At 49.2% G+C, this 23,630-nt stretch overlaps 1 protein-coding gene across 1 annotated transcript in view; it reads left to right on the top strand.

The window, feature by feature from the left end:
- The first annotated feature begins 985 nt into the window (after positions 1 to 985).
- Positions 986 to 23,630, top strand: part of LOC146797223 (zinc finger protein 777-like) — a 108,233-nt gene continuing 85,588 nt past the window's right edge. The window contains exons 1-2 of the mRNA XM_085624176.1: positions 986 to 1,190; positions 22,041 to 22,167. Of these exons, the coding sequence (XP_085480302.1) occupies positions 1,167 to 1,190; positions 22,041 to 22,167 (151 nt within the window). The 5' untranslated portion in view covers positions 986 to 1,166. The remainder of the gene's footprint in view (positions 1,191 to 22,040; positions 22,168 to 23,630) is intronic.

Here is a 23,630-nt window from a genome sequence, read left to right as displayed (position 1 = left end):
CCCAGAGCCCCGATGATCGATGGCCCGAGCCCCGGTGATCAGTGGCCCGATCCCGGTGAGCAATGCCCCGATCCCTGGTGAATAGTGCCGCGAGCCCTGGTGATCCATGCCCTGAGCCCTGGTGATTGGTGCCCCGAGCACTGATGATCGGTTTCCCGAGTTCTGGTGATCGATGCCCCAAGCCCTGGTGATCGATGCCCCGAGCCCTGGTGAACAGTGCCCTGTGAGCAGTGCTCGAGCCCTGGTGATCAGTGTCCCGAGCTCTGGTGATCAGTGCCCCGAGCCCTGGTGATCAGTATCCCGAGTCCTGATGAGCGGTGCCCTGAACCATGGTGATCAGTGTTTCGACCGCTGGTGATCGATGCCCCGAGCCCTGGTGAGCTGTGCTGGTGCCCTGGTGATCCGTGTGCCGGCCTCTGGTGAGCAGTGCCCTGATCCATGGTGATCAGTGTTCCGACCCCTGGCGATCAGTGTCCCGAGCTCTGATGATCAGTGCCCAGAGCCCCGGTGATCAGTGCCCCGAGTCCTGGTGATCCGTGCCCCGAACTCTGATGATCAGTGCCCCGAGCCCCGGTGATCAGTGCCCCGAGCTCTGATGATCAGTGCCCAGAGCCCCGGTGATCAGTGCCCCGAGCCCTTTTTGCTGATCAGTGCCCCGAGTCTTGGTGAGTAGTGTTGCGTTTCTTGGTGATCAGTGTCCCGAGCTCTGATGATCCGAGTCCTGGTGATCAGTGCCCCGAGCTCTGATGATCCGAGTCCTGGTGATCAGTGCCCCGAGCTCTGATGATCCGAGTCCTGGTGATCAGTGTCCCGAGCTCTGATGATCCGAGTCCTGGGGATCAGTGCCCCGAGCTCTGATGATCCGAGTCCTGGTGATCAGTGCCCCGAGCTCTGATGATCCGAGTCCTGGTGATCAGTGCCCCGAGCTCTGATGATCAGTGATGCGATCCCTGGTGATCAGTGTCCCGAGTCCTGCCACGGCGCTCTGTGCAGCTCTGTGCCTCGGATCCTGGTGCTCAGTGACTCCATGCCCTGTTGTGAGCCCGCTTGTGCCACCTGTGAGAAGTGAGGGGCCCCGGGCCGGAGTTTGATGAATATTCGCCGCTGTTGATCCCACTTCGGAGTTTCATTTCTCGCCTGGAGCTCAGTGGCCTCCGACAGGAAGAATGACCCGCCAGCCCTCGGACAAGGTGAGTGGCACGAGCCCAGTTTACTGCCCCCCCCCCCCCCCCCGCCTCAGATTGGCACAAGTCCAACCCCTTAGCTTTCCTCACAGCTTCAGATGTACTTGTGTGATGTCGTGTAAAGCTCATACTCCAAGGAGCCGGGTTTCAGGGCGCTGCACAGTGCAGGTGTGAACAAGAGTCCGCCGTGCATTGCACGAGAGGCAGATTTTAGGATATACTAACAGGTAAGGAAGGGGCAGCGCAGGGAATGAGTACATGGGACAAATGAGGTGTGTGATGTCACCAGTCACTTGACTTCAGCCTCAGGAAGGAGCCCCCCCCCCCCTCAACCCCAGCCTCACATTTGACGTCACACAGACACGGGCACTTGATTGCAGGTTGGTGTCTAATCCCTGTGTGTAGTTTTCACACTTGGAACCCTTTTCTAGAATTGTTGGGGCCCCTCAGAAAGGGACCATGCACGCCCCTCAGCTTCACATACAGGAAGAGACATCACAGGAAGTGACATCACAGTAGTATAATACTTTATTGAGACACTTAAGCCTATTAAAATGCAAAGAACATAAACACCTTTTTGTTGAGATCTTACTTAAAAACACAACCTTAATAAAACACGTATCACACTTCAAATAAAGACTTGAGGCTTAAAAGACTCGACCTGGGTTCAACTCACACAAGTTAAATACATCAGCTATGAAAGGAATGGACTGAGAATGTCCTAAAAATATCGATAACTGCACAAATCCGTCCCTGTGATGCGTTTCCGGATTGAGAGAGTGGAGTGATACTAAAGTGTAGATTGAGGAGCAGATAAGTATTCGTGTGAAGGAGCCACTCTCAGGACGACGGAGCTTTAAAGCGCTACTAAAGTGGGGATTAAAGTGCAGATGAGCATTAATATGAAGGGGCCACGTGGACACACGTGACCTTGAATCTAGGTATGTGCCATCCAAGTAGGTTTAGTGCACAAAGGCCATTAGGACGCTCCCAAGATGTTTCTCAAAGGATATTCATTTGAGATGGCGGTTAAGCAGCGTTTTCAAGCGCAGCTCCTATTGGCCAATCAGCAATAATCAGGAAGTGACATCACAGGAAGTGCCATAAATGGACCTAGTCCGCTGGCATCCCTGAAGCAACTTTCCCGGTGCCCACATCATTAAAGCAGTAACAAACCTGCCCGTTGTAAAGCTCTGTCACAGTCCATGGAAACGTTAGCCCTACATCTCCCCCAAACTTCTGTCTTCAATCAAATGTTAACGGAGTGTTTCCCGGTTAGTGCCTTATTATGGGTCTATGTTGGCGTTGTTTCTATAACGCCAACCTATCTGAAAGGCAGCGGAGCGCTGTACAGGGTCAAAGACACAGGGTGTGATGGGACAGCTGATTGTGGGCGATTATTTTAGTTTTCTGTGCTGGGGCAGTTTTGTGGGGCGGGGCTAGACTGCGTCGGGGGCCCGAGTGGTGGTACTAAGTGCGCATGAATGTTTGGCTAAATGGCTAGCAGCTAGCCGAGATGGCCGCATCGTAAGCGAGCTCCTCCGGCACTCCACATGAAACCCTGTATATCCATACAAATATACAATTTGCTCACTGTTTGGCGATGTAGTGAAATTCAATTGCTGCCCCGGAGGGATCGATTGCGTCTTCGATCCCTGCATTGGGTCGTTGGAGTGCCTGGCGGGACCGTGGGCGCAAAGAGCAGCCTAGCAAGGGACGGATCGACCCAGAGTGTGGAGTCCGACAGGGGTGTTGATGGGGTCGGCGGCTGCGGGATCGCATACTGCAGAAGTGACGGTGGGGGAGCAGTAGGAGAAAAAGTGCGGCAGCTGGGTCCTCCAGAGTGAGGAGGACCGCTGAGTGTGCATCGCGAGCTGCGGCCTTCATCATTTGGGGTCTGCCCAACCGGAGAATCGAGGCCGAGGAGAAGTGTGGAGGATGGGGCTCTCACATTACAAGCTATAATTATGGCAATTCGAGGGGAACGCTCTGCCCTTGAAAATAAAATTGACATGGTTGCCTCAGAAGTTATGTTGATACATGCGGATCTCTGCAATCTTGTCACCTGAGTCAAGGTCACTGAAGACTCATCGCCGTGTCCAAACCACCACTAAAACTCTTGAAGTCCACATGAAAGAGCTCCGTGCTACTACTGCTACTCTAGAGGCGAAACTTGAAGACTTTGAAGGACGCACATGCAGAAACAATGTCAGAATCCTGGGCGAGTGGAGGGCCTGGCCACGGATCTCTTGTTGAAGATCTTATAGTAAAACAGCTGCAGCCACTTGGTCTTTCTGACAACTTCTCGGTGGAGCAAGCCCACCGAGTTCCGAGAAGCCGGCCATGTCCGGGAGTGCCCCCACATCCTATAGTGACGAGGATTTTTAACTATAGAGACAGGAATGTAATACTACAGGCAGCTCACTTGGGCCCCCTCTAAAGTATGAAAATGCCACGTTCACATTTTTCCTGGACTTTACGATTAAAGTTCAAAAGTTGCGGCGTTCCTTCCTGGAAGTTAAGAGGGCGCTACGGGAAAAAGAACTAAAATATGCAATGCTGTTCCCGGCCAGACTCCGAGTGGCAGTGGAGGGTAATACGTGTTTTCTTTACTCCCCTTAGGAAGCCTGGAGTTGGCTAGATAGCTGGCGATGCCCTGGGAGCAGACAACTGAAAACCTATCGTCAGAAGAACAACAAGGGAAGGCGGCGACAGGGACTACAACAGAGTCAGGAAACAGATGCTGCCGAGGAGGGACCTCCCGACGCTGCACCGCCAAAGTACACCTCCATCAGGACCTGTCCAGACTCTAGGATATTTTGGGATCCGTCCGCGCCTTGTGGGGCCTCACAGTGACTTGGACAGAGATAGTGATTTTTGACTTACGAAAGTCTCCCTGGCTTCCACGCAATGGATCTAGTGGGGTTAGGGGGCCTGGATGAGGACCTCACCCCCTTCGCTACGCCGAGTTGTTGATTCTGCGAGGAGATGCTGAGATGACTTGGGACCCTGTCACGTCCCGATTGAACTGCTGCAGTGTGGTTAAAACTTTCCATGTTTAACAGGGGGTTGCGGTCGGTAGACGACTCAGCTGGGACACGCTCCCCGACATTAGGACATGAGTGTTGGGGTATGCATACACTCTGCAAAGTTGGGGGGTGGGCAGTTTTGAGTCCATGATGCAGGGAGGCGGGAGGGAGGATGGGGAATGTTACTTAAGTTTTTATGTGTTATGTATGCAGTATATGTTGACGGCAGTGACATTGTTTCATGGAAAGTGTTTTAAGCTATTGGCGGTGCAAGTCAGGACCTCTCCCAGGCAGACCCGAGGGCCTGTGTAAAGGGCTCCTCTACTGTTTGCAGAAACTCCATGTTTGGATCGAGAATCTCTCCCGGGGCTACTAGTCTCCTGGCCGAGTTGTCCAAACACTATAAATGCAAGATATCATGAATACTGTCCAAACTACTGCAGTTTCAAAACCCTTTCTTGGAATGTGAATGGTCTAGGAGACAAAATTAAAAGGGGGTAGCGCTACAACACTTAAAACGCCACTCACCTGATATAGCCCTGCCCTGCTGCAAGAAACTCACCTGCAGGGAACCACCCACTGTGCACTTAATAGATACGGTTACAAGCTAGTAGCACATGCGGGCTATACTAGAGGCTCGAGAGTGGGAGAGTGTGAGAGTGTTTATGCAACTCCTTTCATTTGCCATACAAAATATTACGCATGACCCCCACTGGCAATTTGTAGCACTCTCTGGAGATAGGGAGGGCCGAATGTTTATTATTATTTCCCTCTACGTCCCCCAAGACTCCATGCCCTCACACTGGCAGACCTGGGCTCGCTCATTGTCGGTTTACTGCAGGGAGCGCCGCTCATCGGAGGAGATTGCAATGCAGCTCTCTGTGGAGAAATGGACGGCTGTCCAGTAGGATGGAAATACCCCCCTGGATAGATGCTAGCATACCTTTTATTAGCAATAGGTCTGGTAGACGTGTGGGGGATGCACAATCCACTAGCCCACCAGCATACCTTTCATACGGGTGTGCATGGCAGTCTATCACTTACTGATTGTATGTTCGGGCTGGCAGGACAACGTCTGACATTCGGCGAGGTGAGCCAACTCCTGATGACGGATCTCCGATCACTCCCCGCTATGCACAACGTAAGGCAGAAGACCCGCATCTGGGAGTAATGTGAAGCCACTTATTCCGTGATATCTTACTGTACCACTCATCCGAGCTATAGCCTATTAGTTTGAAGAAAATAAGGGAATGGTAGAATTGGCCAAGGTTCTATGGGAGGCCATCACGCAGTGATAAGAGGCCAAGGAGTTTCCTTAATAGCGGGTCATAGAAAAGAAAAAAGAAAGCAGCTAGAGGCGTTGGAAGGAGAGATTCAGAAATTGGAGTCTGAGCTGATATTGCCGAGAAGGCAGCCAGAGCAGGGCACCGGGCGACCTTACATCACCTATATGAGGTAGGTGATAGAGCGGGTAAACTCCTGGTGTGATTGGATAAAAGGGAAGCAGCTGCTAAATGGGTATTTGAGATTACTGCAGAAGATGGGGTACCGGTTAGAGATAGACAACGGATAGCCAATACATTTGTAGCATACTACAAAAAGCTGTATACGCCGTCATCATGAACTACCGCCGATGAAGCACGGGATCTATTGACCACTCTTAACGTGCCCTCCTCGAAGACTGCTGACAGAGACAGTTTAGAGACAGACCTTACAGAGAGTGAAATGGTTCAAACCATTAGAGCGCTGAAAGTTGGGAAAGCAGTGGGCCCAAACGGCCTCCCAATTGAATTGTATAAATTAACAGCATTCAAGACCGCCCCTTATTTAATGAATATGTATCGTGAAAGTCTCAAAATTGAGAAACTACTGGATAATCAAAGACTTGCTAACATTGTAATAATACACAAAACTGGTAAGCTGCCGGAGACTTGTGTTTCTTGTAGACCGATTTCCCTGCTGAATACTGAGGTTAAGATTTTAGCGGAAGTGTTGGCAACCCGATTAGCTCCAGTGCTACATACATTGATCCATCCTGATCAGTCAGGATTGATGCCTGGTAGAAATACAGCTTTTAACCTGAGATGCCAACATGGAGTATTGGGAAGGGCGAAATATATTCTGGAGGAGGCTGTTGTGGTGTCACTAGGTGCTAAGATGGCCTTCGACATGATAGAGTTGCCTTTCCTGTTTGCAGTCCTCGAGAGAATGGGGTTTGAACCCAAATTTTTAGCATGGGCACGTCTTTTGTATATGGACCCCTAGCATAAGTAATTGTAAACGGGGGGCGTTCAGAGGTTTTTAAACTACAAAGAGGCATGAGACAGGGATTCCCCTCTCCCTGCTTATCTTTGCCTTAGTTCTAGAGCCACTGCCGGTGTGGATACGGGGAGACCCACTGGTTAGGGGGCTCAGATGGTCTAAGAAGTGGGAAGATAGGATCTCCTGACATCTTTCTCTAAGTGGCGAACCCTTACTCCTCCCTGCACTGGATACTCCATATTTTCACCCTGTAACAAAATCATTCGGGGTATACTATAAACTGGGATCATTCACTGACATATGTCCTCCGTGGCCCGGGACCGCGGCTTCCCAGATCATTCACAGCAAAAGTTGTGACAGAGGGATTTTGATACTTGGGCATCTATATTACCAGAGACCCGGTGGTTTTTCATAAGCGCAATTTAGAACCCCCCCTGCATCGCCTTCGAGAAGATGCACAGCATTGGAGGACTTTGCCTTTGTCGCTGTTAGGGAAGGCTTCCCAATATAAAATGATGGCATTGCCCCGCTTTTTGTATACATTACAAAATACCCCATAACTAGTTTCCCCTACATAAGCGGTGGTGCGGACACTCCTTTGAGATGGGGGGACATCATGTATAGGCTTACAAAAACTGACAAGGAGCTGGTATGATGGAGGGATTGCTCTTCCGGCGCTTTAGTATTACAACTGGGTGACGCAACTACAATGGTTAACCACTGGGTCCATCTAGCTCAGGACGAACCGGCCTATAGGATGAACAGGCATAATATGCGATTGTGAGGCTACCTTAGGGCCATCTAGGGGGGAAAGTGAAATGCCAAAAACACCCCAACCTCTGAGACCGTTAAAGTATGGCATATGGTGACAGCGGCACTAGGGTGGCGAGATAGGATCACTCGAGCCACTCCGCTATGGGACTGGACACCGTTGGGACTTCTGGCAAAATACCCGGGCTTTGATAAGTGGGACCTTATTGGTTTTTCAAGGCTATGCGAACTATGGGCAGACTGGGAAGTTAGACATTTTATCAACCTCCAGAGGGACTACAAGTTGGCGTCAAGAGAGACCCTCCGATATCTCCAGATATGACATGCACTACAGCAAACCATTCCAAGGGGGACGGACTTCCCAGTTTTCTCCCCTCCCGGAAAATAAGTTGTTAGATGATTATTTGCAGAAGAAAGCCATAGCCCTAAGATATTGGAAAATATTATATAATTCCCCTGACGCCTTGGAGCAAATAAGTTTTAAGTGAATGGAAGACCTGGGGCAATTGAGTGATGAAGAGTGGCAGGAGGCACTAGCGTCCCCCCAGGGAAGTGGCAATACTATCCCTTTTCAGGTTAGTCCAGCTGAAAATAGGACATAGGACATAGGACATATTATACATGCATAACATTAGTTAAAATGGGCAGACTTACCACAACCCACTGTCCCAGGAGCTGTGGCCAGGGGGCAGGATTTTGCGCATGTGGTGGTATTGCCCGGTGATTCAGGAGTACTGGAGAGTGGTCATATCATATATGATAACACTGTGTGGGGAAAATGTGGAGGCCTCGCCTCAACGGTGTTTACTGAATATTTGGGAAACAACAGACTTAACGTCAGCGGAGAGATTGTGGGTCACACTAGGCCTCATGGTGGCTAAGCTTAGCATAGCAAGGAAATGGAGGTGGACTACGGGGCCTGCACCGAGTGAATGGGACACCGATATGGATTGGTGCATGCAGGCGGAGACGGTGGTCTACGAGGGTAGAGGGTCCCCACATAAATGGATGAAGGTGTGGGGGTGTTGAAATGAGAGTCGAGTGGTGCTCTCTGTGCCTGTTAGTGGGATTCCTCATCTGAAGGTGGAGCGAGGGTGAAAGTAGGATAGTTTTGCCTCCGGGGTCTGGAAGTTGGGAGGGGGATAAGTTGGATAATAATGTAGAGATAAATGTCTGCCGTATATGATTCCATGTAATCTGAGGTCCGACACCGAATGTGATGAATATCGCTGTTATGTGTTTATTACCTCAGTAAAAAGATTTTTAAAAAATTAATGTTTAGCTGGCCCCCCGGGGCCGGCCGCACATTCATGCACACTACAGCCTGGGCGGAGAACATGCCCAGTCTCCCAGTCCCCGACTCCCCATCTGAGCGCCGAACCACAGCGCCCAGACCAGCGTTGTGATTGTCTTGGGGGATCCTATCCAGCTTCCTGCTCCAACGGAAGCCAGGAAGAGGACAGAAGAGAGGCGGTTGCTAGCCGGCCGACTGGCAAGTAAGTGATTTTTTTTCCCTCCCCCCCCCCCCCCCCCTTATCCTATCCTCCACCCCGCCCCACTACTGATTCATGGGAGCAGCCGTGACTGCAAGGACTCACCCCACAAGGCTAAGGCCAGACTAAGACCCACAAGGACTCGCCCCACAAGGCTGAGGCCAAACCAAGTCCCACAAGGGCTCATCCCTCAAGGCTGAGGCCAGACTAGGGCCCACAAGGACTCGCCCCTTAAGGACTCACCCCACAAGGCTGAGGCCAGACCAGAGCCCACAAGGACTCTCCCCACAAGGCTGAGGACAGACCAGGGCCCACAAGGACTCGCCCCACAAGACATACCAGGCTCCACAAGGACTCGCCTCACAAGGCTGAGGCCAGACTAGAGCCCACAAGGACTCACCCCCACAAAACAGACCAGGCCCCACAAGTACTCGCCTAACAAGGCTGAGACCAAACCATGGCCCACAAGGCCTCGCCCCAGAAGGCTGAGGCCAGACCAGGGCCCACAAGGACTCGCCCTGCAAGGCTGAGGCAGAGCAGAGCTCAAAAGACTCGCCCCCCCTAGGCTGAGGCCTGACCATGGCCCACAGGACTCACCCCACAAGGCTAAGGCCAGAACCGGGACCCCAAGGACTCACCCCCCCGCACAGGGCTGAGGCCAGACCATGGCCCACAAAGACTCGCCCCACAAGGCTGCGGCAGACCAGGGTTGCTTGTTTTCTCATTCATAGGGTGCATGACACAGGGTTGGACTGTTCCCATCTGAGCAGGACCAAGACTAGTTTGCACAAGGTTGGTCGCTGAGAGTATTAGCTCTGACTAAAACATAAATGATACAAAATAAAGAACAGATTATATCATCTTTGTTTCCACCTGTAAATTTAAAACATGGAAGCCAAGAAAAGCTACTTCTCTGTTTGCATCCCCCAAGCTTTGACCCTGTGGAAAGGATTATTCCATATTGTATGAAACCTCCCATCTCCTTCAGCTGCCGCAGCTCCCTTCCCGCACTCCCAACAACTATGTGATCATATTGCTCAGTTTGTCTTCAGCGAGATTAAATTAACACGTGATCCATCCAGAAGGATGCAGCTCCTCCACCTGATAACGTTTCATTGATAACTCACAACATCCGCACCGGGATTACTCTCAGCTCCTTCACGCCAACTGATGCGGCCAATCCTGATGCTGCTCTCACAAGCCTGACTTCGAGCCTCCGACGGGTGAATCTGCACTGGGCCGTGATGGCTTCGCCCCGCCAGACTTTGTGTGCTATGCTGCGCCTGCTGTCCTTATGCCACACCCAACCACAGTATCCCGCGATACTCCTGCGGCTATTTATAGCTGCACAAACCTTCATAACTTCCTTTCCAAAAGAAAGGTGAAATCCTGAAGATTTGGGCTCTCTGCGAACAGGCATGTTCGTGCCGAGACGCTGCCACCCGCTATGACTGGCAAAGCTAAGCTCCGGAGAACCTGACTCTTCGTGGTACAGTGACCGGCAGCGACGACCGGCACTTCGCGCTATGGCAGTGCAAAGCTCCAGCAATGACCATCTGCAATACCCAACTGGCTCTTTGCGCTACAGATAGGACCGCCTGCTCTGCCCAGCCTGCTAATGTCATGACCATCCATGACGCTTTTTCTGTACCTTGCAACCTCCTCCACTGCGACGGCTCTCTTCACGCTAGACTTTGAGAAGGGACATTTTTCAGTGGGACTAACCTTGTCCGTGTAGCCGGCCCGCGCTCCATCGCGGTCGGCCTGAACTTGTGACATACTCCCGGTCTAACACGGTCAGATGATTGTGAGTGGCAGTTTGTGCTGTTGGGTATCATATCTACCTAGACTTTGAAATTCCATACCCTCCGGTTCTGCTGATTTGGTTTTTGTCTTTCTGGTATCATTTTATTGATTAAAATGTTCTCACTCTTTCTAAATCGGTTTGGGATTTTTCTTGTGTTGTGTTTTCACTTTGTTTGTGTGCTGCATAAATGCTTTACACATTGCCTCTAAGTTAAGCCTGACTGCTTTTGTGCCATCAACCAGAGGGTTAAGCATTGGTTAATATAGTGACGTTTGTGGTCCAGCATTGCAGGGATTGTGGTTGTTGGTTGAGTGGGGTGATTTTACCCGAGTGGGGCTTTCGCCTCACTGAACCAGTAAGCACATTTCTTACAAAGCTTGATTCCACTTCTTAAAGCGACTCAAAAGGCTCACATTAATGTCATAAAGTCAACACTTGAAAAGTGTTCAGTTTAACATAACAAGTTAATTCTTTTGGTCTGCATTTATAAACAGAGTTCTGATCAACAGGACTTCCTTCGTACTCCCCACTACAGAAATGTGATAGTAGCAGTTTGACTGCGCTTTGAGACCCTTATGGGTGAGTAGCGGCGCTATATAAACCCCTGATTGATTGACTGACTACTTACCTGTCATCTCCATGTTTGAATCACACGCAGCTTTTGCCTCCTGGATTAATGTATTTAAATTAGATTAAAAAAACAGGAGGGAAGTTACCCCAATGTGCACCACACAAAGGGACGGGGGTGTATGCAATGAAAATAAACAAAGTGTCCCTATTATTGAAATATTAAACTACAACTCAACATTGTACACTGAAGGACTGGGTTATTCTTAAGACCCAGCGGTGCCAGGGAACAACACCTGAAACCTTCGTGGGTTACCTGTTCTGGCGTACCAAACACAGAGACACGGGACACTTCCAGCGACGTCAGAGATCAGCGTTTATTTACTGCAGGGATACAGAGGTCACAAGAAGTACACAACGTGTAGGTTCTCGGAGACTGCTTCAAATTCGTAGAAGTGGGTCGCTCCTTTTATACACGTTTTTGCCATAGCACAGTATGGCGAACAAAGGTTACAACTCGGTTCCCACAATAAACTTCAAAAGGGTCGCATTCATGTTTCAGGAGGCCGGAACATAATTACAACAGTCCTGTCAGTTCCCAACTGTAAAAACATATTCCCTCCACAATAAACACATTTCCTCCCAACCATAAAAGCATTAAGGAAGGACGAAAAACAGAATGCGGGGAAAGAACGAGGATGCACAACAGGTTAGAAAAGAGTGTTAGGGGCAATAAAGGAAACTCGATAGAGGGGTCAAAGACCTCGTGTCTAATGTATGCGTGACTGAAACAATAGACCGGAGCGGCAAGATGGGCCTTGAGCGGGGCCATCTGCCTCACTCGTGTCATTTCCCTCATCGTAAAAGTCACCTCGAAGGAACACGTGTCCTTCGTACTAGCTTGAAAGTTCCAGGGTCACGAAGCGGACAAAAAGCCCATTCGCTGGCTACCTGAGGGCAAGAAACAAAATGGACGCTGTATCTAAAATGGAACCCGAGGGTTCGAATGAACGAAACCCGAAAATGAGGCGAACCATACATGGCTGTATAGCGAAACTTCGTACACCCACTATACTCGTCATTTGCGGTTCATGGATACCAAACTCATCCATATTCGTCACCACTCAAAAAGTGCCGTCCCGTCTCACACGGAACCTCAGACGCTCCTTTTGCCCTCATGTAGGCAAGCACTAGTCAAGATCGGAATCTATATCAATATTCATCAGATCGTTCAGATGCTGCTGGAACATCATTCTGCTCATCAATGTCTCCTTGGTAACAGATGGCCGCCTTATACACGTCGCAGCGCATAGGCCACATAAGGCAGGACCACACTGCACACAAAGACAACACGTGAACAGAAACGCTACAACAGCCCCTACGATCATTAGAATCTTCCAACCCCAGGTTGACATCAGGCCCCAAAACCATCCTAGGAGCGTCCAATTACCTTCGTCCACGTGTATGGACTCGGAAATCTTGTGCAACTTCGAGATGGCTTGATAAACAGTTGGAGCATTGTCGGGAATAAAAATGCAACAACTCGAATGGATAATTTTACACACACCCCCTCTATCTGCAAGAACAACGTCTAGAACCATACGGTTCTGCAACGTCATGAGTCTATCCGCCTGTAGTTCAGCTGTTAGATTACCAAGGGCATTTGCAGTAATATTAGCAGTCGATTCTACCACACGGGTCAACTGTCTTAGGTTCCTACTATTAACCATAGGTCCCCAAAACGGCAAGAAACCCTTAAAGAAGTCTCCTGCTTCTTGACCTGCAGTATCCTCTTTGCTAATGACGCCTCTCACAACTCTAGTTTTGTGGTAGTCCGAGGCAACTGTGAAGGTCGGAGGTAAAAGATTCGCAATATAACAGGTACCCGAAAAGTCGCGGGGTAACCATGTATATGCGCGTTCATAACACACAAAATAGGTGCCCTTAGCAGTCAGAAAAACAGGGGAGGAGAGCATCGGTAGGACGTACGTTTCAGTGCAAGCACTGTTCCCAAGTTGTGCTCTTGGATTTCGACCCAAACCCTGCAAGCAGAAATTACCAAGGTGCGGTACAATCCATATCGGGGACGAGCTCTTAAGCTGTCTATCACCCACTGATGTACTATACTCAGTCTCACTCAGATCCTTATAGGCCTGCACTTCTTCGTCTGGAATGAGTGATGCATCGAAAACATCTCTGTCCAGATCTGCTATGGCTATCGCCAAAGGCTTGTGGTACGGCCCAGGACCGAAGTTGACAGATCGTGGCTCTCGACTGGGGTAGGAATCTAGTGCACTGCGGAACATAGTTTGGAAAGCCCGAGCTGAACCCTGGGAACTGTATGGGAGGACCAGATACGGAATACCCCTATCCATGGTGTGTGGCATTAACCCACATACCCAACAATTGGTAGTATTCACCACCAACTGATGCTGATGCAGGAGTTGAACAAAGGAATTATTCATGAATTCCGCACGTCTAACCTGCTCATGTTGAGGCAAAGGATGAAAGGAATGTGGGGAGACAGTGGTGAGGGAACTTAGGTTAAGAGAAGAGGTAGGTGAAACAGAAGGCAAGAACAACGATACTCCGAAATACACTCCACCCACCAATAACATAGATACAGTTAGGAACAATAGAAACACCTGAAACAAAAAACATTTTGTTCGTACAACCCTCCATAACTCTGATCTCTGTGCCAACACCCTTTCTTCTTCCACCAGCTTAGAGAATGCCATCCTCTACAAACCGTCCGTGACGTACTTGACGCACTTCGTTCTGAGTAGCGATTATCAATCCCCAGGAGTTCCCAGAGATCGACAAAAGTAACCAACCTAACGTCGGAGACCTGCTAAGCAGAAAGAAGTACCCGCACGGCCCTACGGTAACCCGGATGGCGAGGTTTCCTCGAAACGTTCAAAGTTATTACAAGTCTCTTACAGTGGAAAGCACAAAAACTCAAAAAGAAAGGATGTAATTGTCCATAATGTTCGTAACGTTAAAAACCACTATACTGTTAATTTTTATTAGTCCTTGAACGAAGAAAGTATCGACTTCTTCCAGGTCGAGTTTGCTCTACGAACAATTGTTCAGCTGGCACGACAGTGTTCAATGAAGTGGATGACGAGTCGGACCTTGGGTTCTCTGCTACTAATGACTCCACCTGTGGACTCGGCAAAGACGAATCCTCCTCCACAAGTTGGGCGTCGCTGAATGGCACAAAACGCGGGGGAGTCTCAGTTTCTCCGGCCGAAATCCCAGTTCTCACCCAACCGTCGGTTGGTAAGGGGATCGGTACCTTCTTTGTGTGACTGGCATGGACCCAATTTTTCCGGCCCTCCAGTCGAACCGCTGTCCTCGTCGTCAACAAGACTAGGTGGGGTCCAACAAATCTGGGCTCCAAGTTACGCTTCCGACCGAAGTTTCGGGTGACCACCCAATCTCCTGGTCGGAGCTGATGTCCAGGACCCTCTGTCTGCGCTGGTAGAGCTGCAAAGACCTGTTGATGAATTAATCGTAGTTTAGTGGTCAAATCATACAAGTAATCGATCAACATTGGATATTCAAGACTATCAAAAGCCCTAGGTCTCGGGACTCCCCAAATATTTGCAGGGCGACCGAACACAATCTCATATGGGCTGAGCCCTACTCGAGAGTGTGCAGTTGCTCTGGTCGATAGGAGAGCCAGAGGCAAGGCATCAGGCCATGACAGACCAGTCGTAGCTTGAATCTTAGCGAGTTTCAGTTTCAGGGTACCATTGTACCCTTCGACCAAACCCGCTGCCTGAGGATGGTTGGCACTGTGGAATTTCTGTCGTATTCCAAGGCCTTTACACACACTCTGCATTACACTTCCCACAAACTCACTTCCATTATCCGACCACACAATCCGCGGCATTCCATACCTAGGAAAATACTCCTTCAGCAGGATTTTTGCTGTTGACAGGGCAGTATTATCTTTAAGAGGATAGGCCTCAATCCATCTGGAGAACGCGCAAACCACAACTAAAACATACTTCAGATTATTGCATCTCTCCATATGGATAAAGTCCAGCTGGATAACCTCAAAGGGACAGGCAGGAGGAGCGAAATGACCAGGTGGAGTGGGGGTACCTTTTCCGGGATTGTGCATCAAGCACACCATACAATTTTTAACCACTCTTTCGGCACACTTAGCGATACCATCATTCCTCCATACAGGAGACAAAAACTTGCATATTCCTTTCGCACTAATATGTGACAACCCATGGGCCATCGTCACAACAGCTAACACATACGCGTCTGGTAACATCCACCTCTGACATTCCGTCAGGTCAACCCAACATCCATGCATATCCAATTTCCCTGTGCTTTCTTTCCACTTGGTCTTTTCAGCTTCAGTAGCTTCGTTCTGAATTTCTTTCACACTTTCAACAGTATTTTCACACATACTAGTCTCCGTCGGCCACCTTACTGAACTCGTGACATACATTCGAGTCGCAAGATTCTTAGCCGTTTCCTTAGCAATCTCATCCGCAAATGCATTACCACGACCAACATCATCCGTCACTTTCCGATGTGCACTACATTTGACGATCGCCACTTGTTTAGGCAACGTAAGTGCATCCAGAAGATCATTCACGAGATGCCCGTGCTGGATCTTTGTACCATGCGATGTCATAAATCCTCTTTCTCTCCACAATCTTCCAAAGTTATGCGCAACGCCAAACGCATACTGACTGTCGGTAAACACATTCACTCGCTTTCCCTTCGACAGAACACACGCTCTTGTTAATGCAATTAATTCTGCTGCTTGTGCTGAATTCTGGTTCAATCTCGCAGTTTCCACAATCGTGCTTAACGTCACCACAGCATACACAGTCGTCACATCGCCATTCGGCAATTTGAAGCAAGAGCCATCCACATACAAAGTACCATCAGGGTCTGACAAGGGGGTGTTTTTCGGGTCCACACGACCTTTTGTTTCTTCCTCAGTCCGTAAATAACAATCATGGGGCAGCACATCATCTGATCCTATATTAATCGGCAACAATGTCGCCGGATTCAGTACATTACAACGCTTAATCTGTATATGACTTGCCAAAAGGGTCAGCTCGTACCCGGACAACCTTGCACTCGTCAGATGTTGAGTCTTTGTCCGATTCAAGAGCGTATCAACTGCATGCGGAACCATTACTATGAGCATATTGTCCATGACCAGGCCTGCGGACTGCCGAATAGACGCCGCAGCTGCCGCTGTCGCCCTCAAGCAACTTGGCAACGCTCTAGCCACCGGGTCTAAGGTCGAGGAAAAATATGCACACGGACGCTGCTTATCACCAAATTGTTGCGTTAGAACACTCAATGCACAACCGTCCCTCTCATGGACGTATAATGTGAAAGGCTTGCTGTAATCAGGAGTACCTAACACAGGAGCTGAACACAGCGCATCACGTAGTTCAGAGAAACTTTTCTGGCATTCCTCCGTCCAAGGCAAAGGGGTTGAAACGTCCTTGCACGTGAGGGCTACCAATGGCTTCGCTAACAGTGAAAAGTTCGGGATCCACTGTCTGCAGTATGACGTGATACCTAAAAAGGCACGCACATCTCTCTGAGTTGCTGGCACAGGCATTCGAGCAATTGCTGCAATTCGTTCAGGGGTCAACCTTCTTCCCGCCTTTGACAATAAGTGACCGAGGTAGGTAACTTCTTGACAACAATATTGTAGTTTAGAAGGAGACACTTTATGATGTAAAGCACAGAGATGCTGTAACAAAGACACTGTAGCGGCTCTACAGAGCTGTTCAGTGTCAGCAGCAACCAACAGATCATCAACGTACTGAATCAAGGCTGCACCAGCCGGTAACACAAATGCATCAAGCTGACTTTTAAGAGCTTGGCTGTAGATGGATGGACTCTCACAGTAGCCCTGTGGAGCGCGTTTGAATCTGAAGCTACGACCACCTAATGAGAAACCAAACAAATCTCTGCTTTCCTCAGCAATCGGAATGCTAAAGAACGCATTCTTCAGATCGATCACCGAGAACCATGATGCAGTGGCTGGAATCAGAGTCAGTAAAGCTGTAATGTCTGGCACCACAGGAAACTGCGGAACAACGACTTTATTTACCTCCCGTAAGTCGATAACTAGACGATACACGGGAGGCTTGGAGGGATCCGTTCGTTTCAGAATAGGCAACACGGGACTATTGCACACATTACCTCGTGTCTCCTCAATAACATCTTTGCCGATCAGATCGTAAATGATTGCTAACAGTGCCCTTTCACCATCAAGGGAAATACGGTACTGAGGTATACGCGGCAAACGCGCACCAACTTTTAGTTGGACAACATAAGGTGGTATATCCAACAGGCCCACGTCATTGGGACCTGTCGCCCACAAGGAGTCTGGGAGAGATCTCAATTCCGATGGGAACTTATCGCTCGATAAATACATAGGGGAAATCACGCTCTTACCCAAAGTAAGCTCCACACCCGCAGGAGAACAGTACAAAGTCGCATGTAACCTTTTCAACAAATCTAAACCCAAAAGATTCTCACCACAACCAGTAGTCAAAATCAAAGGAGCTTCCAGCTCATGAGACCCAATTGTAAGGGGCAAAGGGCTAGAAACTGGATTGCTAACGGGGGCGCCAGAAAATCCAACGGAAACATTCGTTACGCCAGACAAAGGCGCGCCAGGGAGTTTTGAATGCATGATGGAACTTTTTGCTGCACCAGTGTCCAACAGAAAAGGCTCAACAACGCCCATAGTGGCTACTGCAACATAAGGCCCTCTCTGATCTACCGGGACTGATACTTCTCCCTTCCTTTGTCTATGGCTGTCCTAGTAGATACCATCCGCATCAACATCATACTCAACATAGCAATCATCCACATGATACTGTGTAGACCGACCGGACGATTGTTCGCGCCGATCGAAACAATTTTGCGAATCCGAAGACGTCGCAAAGCGTTCGGCCTGATTCTGGGTAACTCCGCGACCTCTACCACGAGAGACCTGTTGCGGACCGCTACGTCCTCCCCGAGCCGATACGCCATTGGTCCTATCACGGAGAACCGGACAATCAAACTTCAGATGGCCTTCCCCACGACAATACGCGCACTGATTATATCCCAGCACAAAGCGAGGCGCAGGCGAAGCATTGCGCGGCTGTGGTCTAGAGAACTGTGATTGCGATCTATTCGGCTGCTGTGTATCACTGAAATTCGAACGCGGTGGATAGGCTTGCTGCAACAAGACCTTAGTTTTGAGATCCTTAGTTTTCTTTTCTGCACGCTCACTTTCCTCTTTTTCTCTATTTTCGTAATATTGGGCCGTAGCCAATATTTGGGCAGTGGTAGAAACAGCCCACGCACTCTCAGAATTCTTCAACTTATTGCCAAGGTCGGGTGACAAATTTGAGACAAATTTATCAACGAACAGCCGCTGACCACCCTCGGAACCCATGTCCTGACCGCTATGATCAATAAACGCTTCCTCAAATCTTGTAAAGAAATCAGAAACACTTTCATCCCTCTTCTGCCTGCACGCCGATAATTTGTCCCAATTGACGCGCATCGCTGGCATAAGTGTTTTCATGAGGGTAATTATTCTCTGGGGCAAAGCCACAATAATCTGTTCGGGTTTAGCCCCACCAACCTGCCGGGCATCTGCCGCTGTAAGGGCAGGCCAATCACCGCCTAACTCGGCTACGTGATTCTCGTGACGAATTTTCGCCCAAATCGGCTGAGGCACCACATTGCCGAACAACATATCAATATCAGCTAGGTTCATAACAGTAGCATCCACCAATTGGGACAGCTCTTTATAATACCCTGCAGGATTCTTACGGGGATCAGGTAAGGATTGCTTAACTTGCAACACTTCCGATCGTTTCCAAGGGAGGTGTATCCACACTCTCTGGAAATGGCCTGGGACAGGAGGGATAGCAGCCTGATCACCTGGCATCCATACCGGGGGAACTTCCCGCATAGGATATTGACCAGGTTGTGCCATCCATTCCGCGGTCGCGTCCTTAAACAGCGCACGTGGTTGCACTGTACATCGAAGGGATAGCAAGCGTTCCAGAGCCTCTCGAACTTTGTCACCTACAATTGTACCCGTGGCAAACCGAAGCTGTAGCTCGGAAACCTCAGGTGGTATATCATCAGCTATATCATCGTCCCACTCCTCTTTCAATGACTTACACAATTCTTCGAACACAAATCGCTGCGTGGGCACATTAAACTGAGAGAACGTTTCAAACACTACACGTGGGGTGTATTTAACAGGGTTACGAATCCATCTACGTGCCGTTTTCACCAACAATTCACGTTCCCTACCATCAGGAAGCTGGCTGCGTCTTTGAGCAACATCTGAAAGAGCTGAACCAAGTATCGGCCCAAAGAGCGGAGAATAAAGAGAAGCAACAGCAGTCATAAGACGACTACGAACAGAAGGAGAAGAGGAAGAAGATACAGGCGTAGCAGCCATAGGGGTGGAAACAGTAGAAGTAGACGCAGCAGCAGGTGTAGCGGGAACGACAGGCTGAGGAGGGACTTGGAAAGGCGCAATAGGGAGAGAAGCCGGAACAAGAGGATGTACGATCTGTGGCCCCAGGGGATTCGGGAGTACGGGAGGAACGGCGGGCTGACCAGCAGCCGCCAAAGCAGCGGGTTGAGGAAGAGGTGGACGAATGGGACCCATAACATCGGGAGCATAGGGAGGTGGCGATTTCATCAGATAAGACAAAAGCGAATCTTCCACCGATTCTTCTCCTGTCTTATCGATCATCGAAGGTAGCGCCGGATAACATTTGTCCACTGCCATATGGTGAAGCCGAGCGCTAACTTCCTGCTCTTTCTCATCTTTGTCTAACTGATACTGTTCCGCATTTCGCATCACCGTAATAACACCTTCTCGTTTATTTTTCTTATTCTGTTTGATTTCTTTCTGTTTGGCCTCTTTCCGCCATAACCGGAAGGAATCAAACATGGCCGGCCTAGCTTTCTTTTTAAATAATTTAGCTTCCAAGTTATCTAAAATGGCAGTCTCGAAACTACCATGAGGTGGCCAACTAAGGACGCCATCCTTTTTAGTGTAACGAACCCAATATTCATTATATACGATAGGACCCACGCCATGGCGACTATAGAGCTCATAAAGCGGAGTTCCAGCCGGAGGTATCGGGCATGAATCCTCCAGCCGGGAATCCATGCTGCAACATTTGAGAAACCCAAACAAAGTACTACGGCCAGGCATCATGCACACTAGCCAAGTATACAAACTTCAAGGGCTATCGAATTACGATGTCCTCGCAAAGATGCAAGACCCTCGGTTTTTGGCAATTGCAATCGTCAAATAAAACCCAACAACTAAGAACCACGAATGCTATGGAACCATGCAAACAACAAAGCAATGCTGGGAGCGACCCACAAATACTTAACTGAGAGAGCAATGGCGTCACCAGGAAGGCCCGTCAATCGTCTCGCCGTACAAAGGACTACGCCAGGCGCCAAAACAGGTCGACAGTCAGGGCATCGGTCCGTCGCAGCCGTCAGGAGGCGGGGATCTTCGCGGGAAAAGACGTCGGGCCACTTATTTCGACAACTGGATCGGTGAAGCGGGGTGCACCTTCCCTCGGAGATTTCACACGAAGTTTCTCACGATCGTCGGGCTTTGGACCGGTACCGTTGATGTCGCCCCACGTTGGGCGCCAACTGAAGGACTGGGTTATTCTTAAGACCCAGCGGTGCCAGGGAACAACACCTGAAACCTTCGTGGGTTACCTGTTCTGGCGTACCAAACACAGAGACACGGGACACTTCCAGCGACGTCAGAGATCAGCGTTTATTTACTGCAGGGATACAGAGGTCACAAGAAGTACACAACGTGTAGGTTCTCGGAGACTGCTTCAAATTCGTAGAAGTGGGTCGCTCCTTTTATACACGTTTTTGCCATAGCACAGTATGGCGAACAAAGGTTACAACTCGGTTCCCACAATAAACTTCAAAAGGGTCGCATTCATGTTTCAGGAGGCCGGAACATAATTACAACAGTCCTGTCAGTTCCCAACTGTAAAAACATATTCCCTCCACAATAAACACATTTCCTCCCAACCATAAAAGCATTAAGGAAGGACGAAAAACAGAATGCGGGGAAAGAACGAGGATGCACAACAGGTTAGAAAAGAGTGTTAGGGGCAATAAAGGAAACTCGATAGAGGGGTCAAAGACCTCGTGTCTAATGTATGCGTGACTGAAACAATAGACCGGAGCGGCAAGATGGGCCTTGAGCGGGGCCATCTGCCTCACTCGTGTCATTTCCCTCATCGTAAAAGTCACCTCGAAGGAACACGTGTCCTTCGTACTAGCTTGAAAGTTCCAGGGTCACGAAGCGGACAAAAAGCCCGTTCGCTGGCTACCTGAGGGCAAGAAACAAAATGGACGCTGTATCTAAAATGGAACCCGAGGGTTCGAATGAACGAAACCCGAAAATGAGGCGAACCATACATGGCTGTATAGCGAAACTTCGTACACCCACTATACTTGTCATTTGCGGTTCATAGATACCAAACTCATCCATATTCGTCACCACTCAAAAAGTGCCGTCCCGTCTCACACGGAACCTCAACACAAAGGACTGCTGTTATACTACCAATTTGTCATTACTGCTGAGAGCACTGTTTGTTGTCTGCACTTAAAGAAGCTCTTAATAAAACTTAGTGGATTAAAATATAATCATTTATTATAAACCATAAAAATTTTTAGTACAACAAATTGTATTGGAACCATATGCCTTTATCCCTCCCTTAGTGGGTTACAATCTATCTTTAGCTATACCAAAGAATGGTCCAAACAATTCAGACAATTAAAAGTCACAAGAGTTAAATTAGGACATCACCAGAGAATGTTCCTGAAATTCTCATGGACTTTTCTTTTCCAGGTTCCGCTTACATTCCAAGATGTCACCGCCTGTTTCTCGGAAGCGGAGTGGAAGCTGCTCCATGAATGGCAGAAGGAGCTCTACATGAGTGTGATGAATGAAATCCACAAAGCACTGAGCTCCCTTGGTAACATTACTTCCTCTTTACAGATTGCATAAAATGTGGCACGCCTGGCCAGGCATAGGCTGAATCTTACTACGACTATTTAAGTTAAATATAATTGTCTCATTACACTTTGCACACAATTTACAAACCCTTTCTGGAAGTAACTGGGTCCTGCTTCTGTATGGGTGACTTACAGCTGAATGCCAAAGCCGCATTCACAAAGCATTTTTAGGTCTCGCCTGAGCCAGCGCATGCGCTGCTCTGGCGAGACATTTAGTGAGTGGGCTTTAAAAAGCCGACCACAGCTTTTTGTGTGGCCTAGAGCGTGCCGTTACGCACACAGTTACGAGCAGAGGCGCCATCTGGCTTACCTCTCTCGTCATGCGCTCAGCGCATCGCTTGCAGGCACCCTTACACTTGCGGCTGCTTTCACTTTCCACTCTCGTGCTTTTTTTATTTCATTTTAGCGCGCGCACACACAACTCCGTTCTTGTTGCCCTTAGACCTTTGTTCCTTTGGGCGTCCTCTTCCCCACCTCTGCCCTTGCTCCTACCCTGACTGAAACCCTATTGTTGAGCGCTGCTCCGAGCTGACTTTGTGTGGCTGCTTTCACTTTCCACTCACATGTTTTTTTTTTTATTGCATTTTAGCACGCGCGCGCGCGCACACACGACTCCCGGTCTTGTTGCCCATAGACCTTTGTTCCTTTGAGCGTCCTCTTCCCCACCTCTGCCCCTGCTCCTGCACTGGCTGAAACACTATTGTTGAGCGCTGCTCCGAGCTGACTTTGTGCCGGCGGGTGTCCTCTGCAGTCAATAAAGGCAGCTCTGTGGACGCCGCGTTACCCACCGCTAGATTAAACTCGGCTCACTTAAACATAATTCTATGGCTACTGCTTACCGAAGATGCAGACACATACCTATTATCAAAGACCCAAGGCGTTAACCCAGCACGCATCCCTTCCACCGGGGCCGTGCGCTGCTTTACAGAAGCTTCCAGGCGATGACTGTCGGCTCGCGATAACACATTCTACACGTCATCACCACACAATGTTATGTTATGTTATGTTATGTTAGGGATATTTATATTGCGCGCAGCTGCCCCAGCTAAGGGGCGTCCTGGCGCATGACAAGGTAGACATAGCAACACCTAACAAAACAAGAAAAACAGCAGAGCATAACATCTAAGGGGGAAGTTAAAATAGAAAGGTTTTTATAGCTTTGCGAAACGGGAGGAGATCCTCCATCAGGCGTATCTCCAACGGGAGAGAGTTCCACAGCAGTGCTGCTTTTACCCGGAAAGACCGACCTCCCGCTCGACTAAGCTTAAACCTCGGAACCACCGCAAGCGCTTGGCCCAATGATCTCAGGGAGCGGGTGGGAACATAAGAGGACAAGAGGTTCGAAAGAATCCGAGGCGCTAGGCCCTTCAGAATCTTAAAGGCCACACATAAAACTTTGAAATTAATTCTAGTTTTAACCGGT

This window comes from Triturus cristatus, chromosome 9, assembly GCF_964204655.1.
Source record: "Triturus cristatus chromosome 9, aTriCri1.1, whole genome shotgun sequence".
Taxonomy (NCBI): domain Eukaryota; kingdom Metazoa; phylum Chordata; class Amphibia; order Caudata; family Salamandridae; genus Triturus; species Triturus cristatus.
Note: the sequence above shows the minus strand (reverse complement) of the source record. Positions and strands in the feature narration are given on the sequence as shown.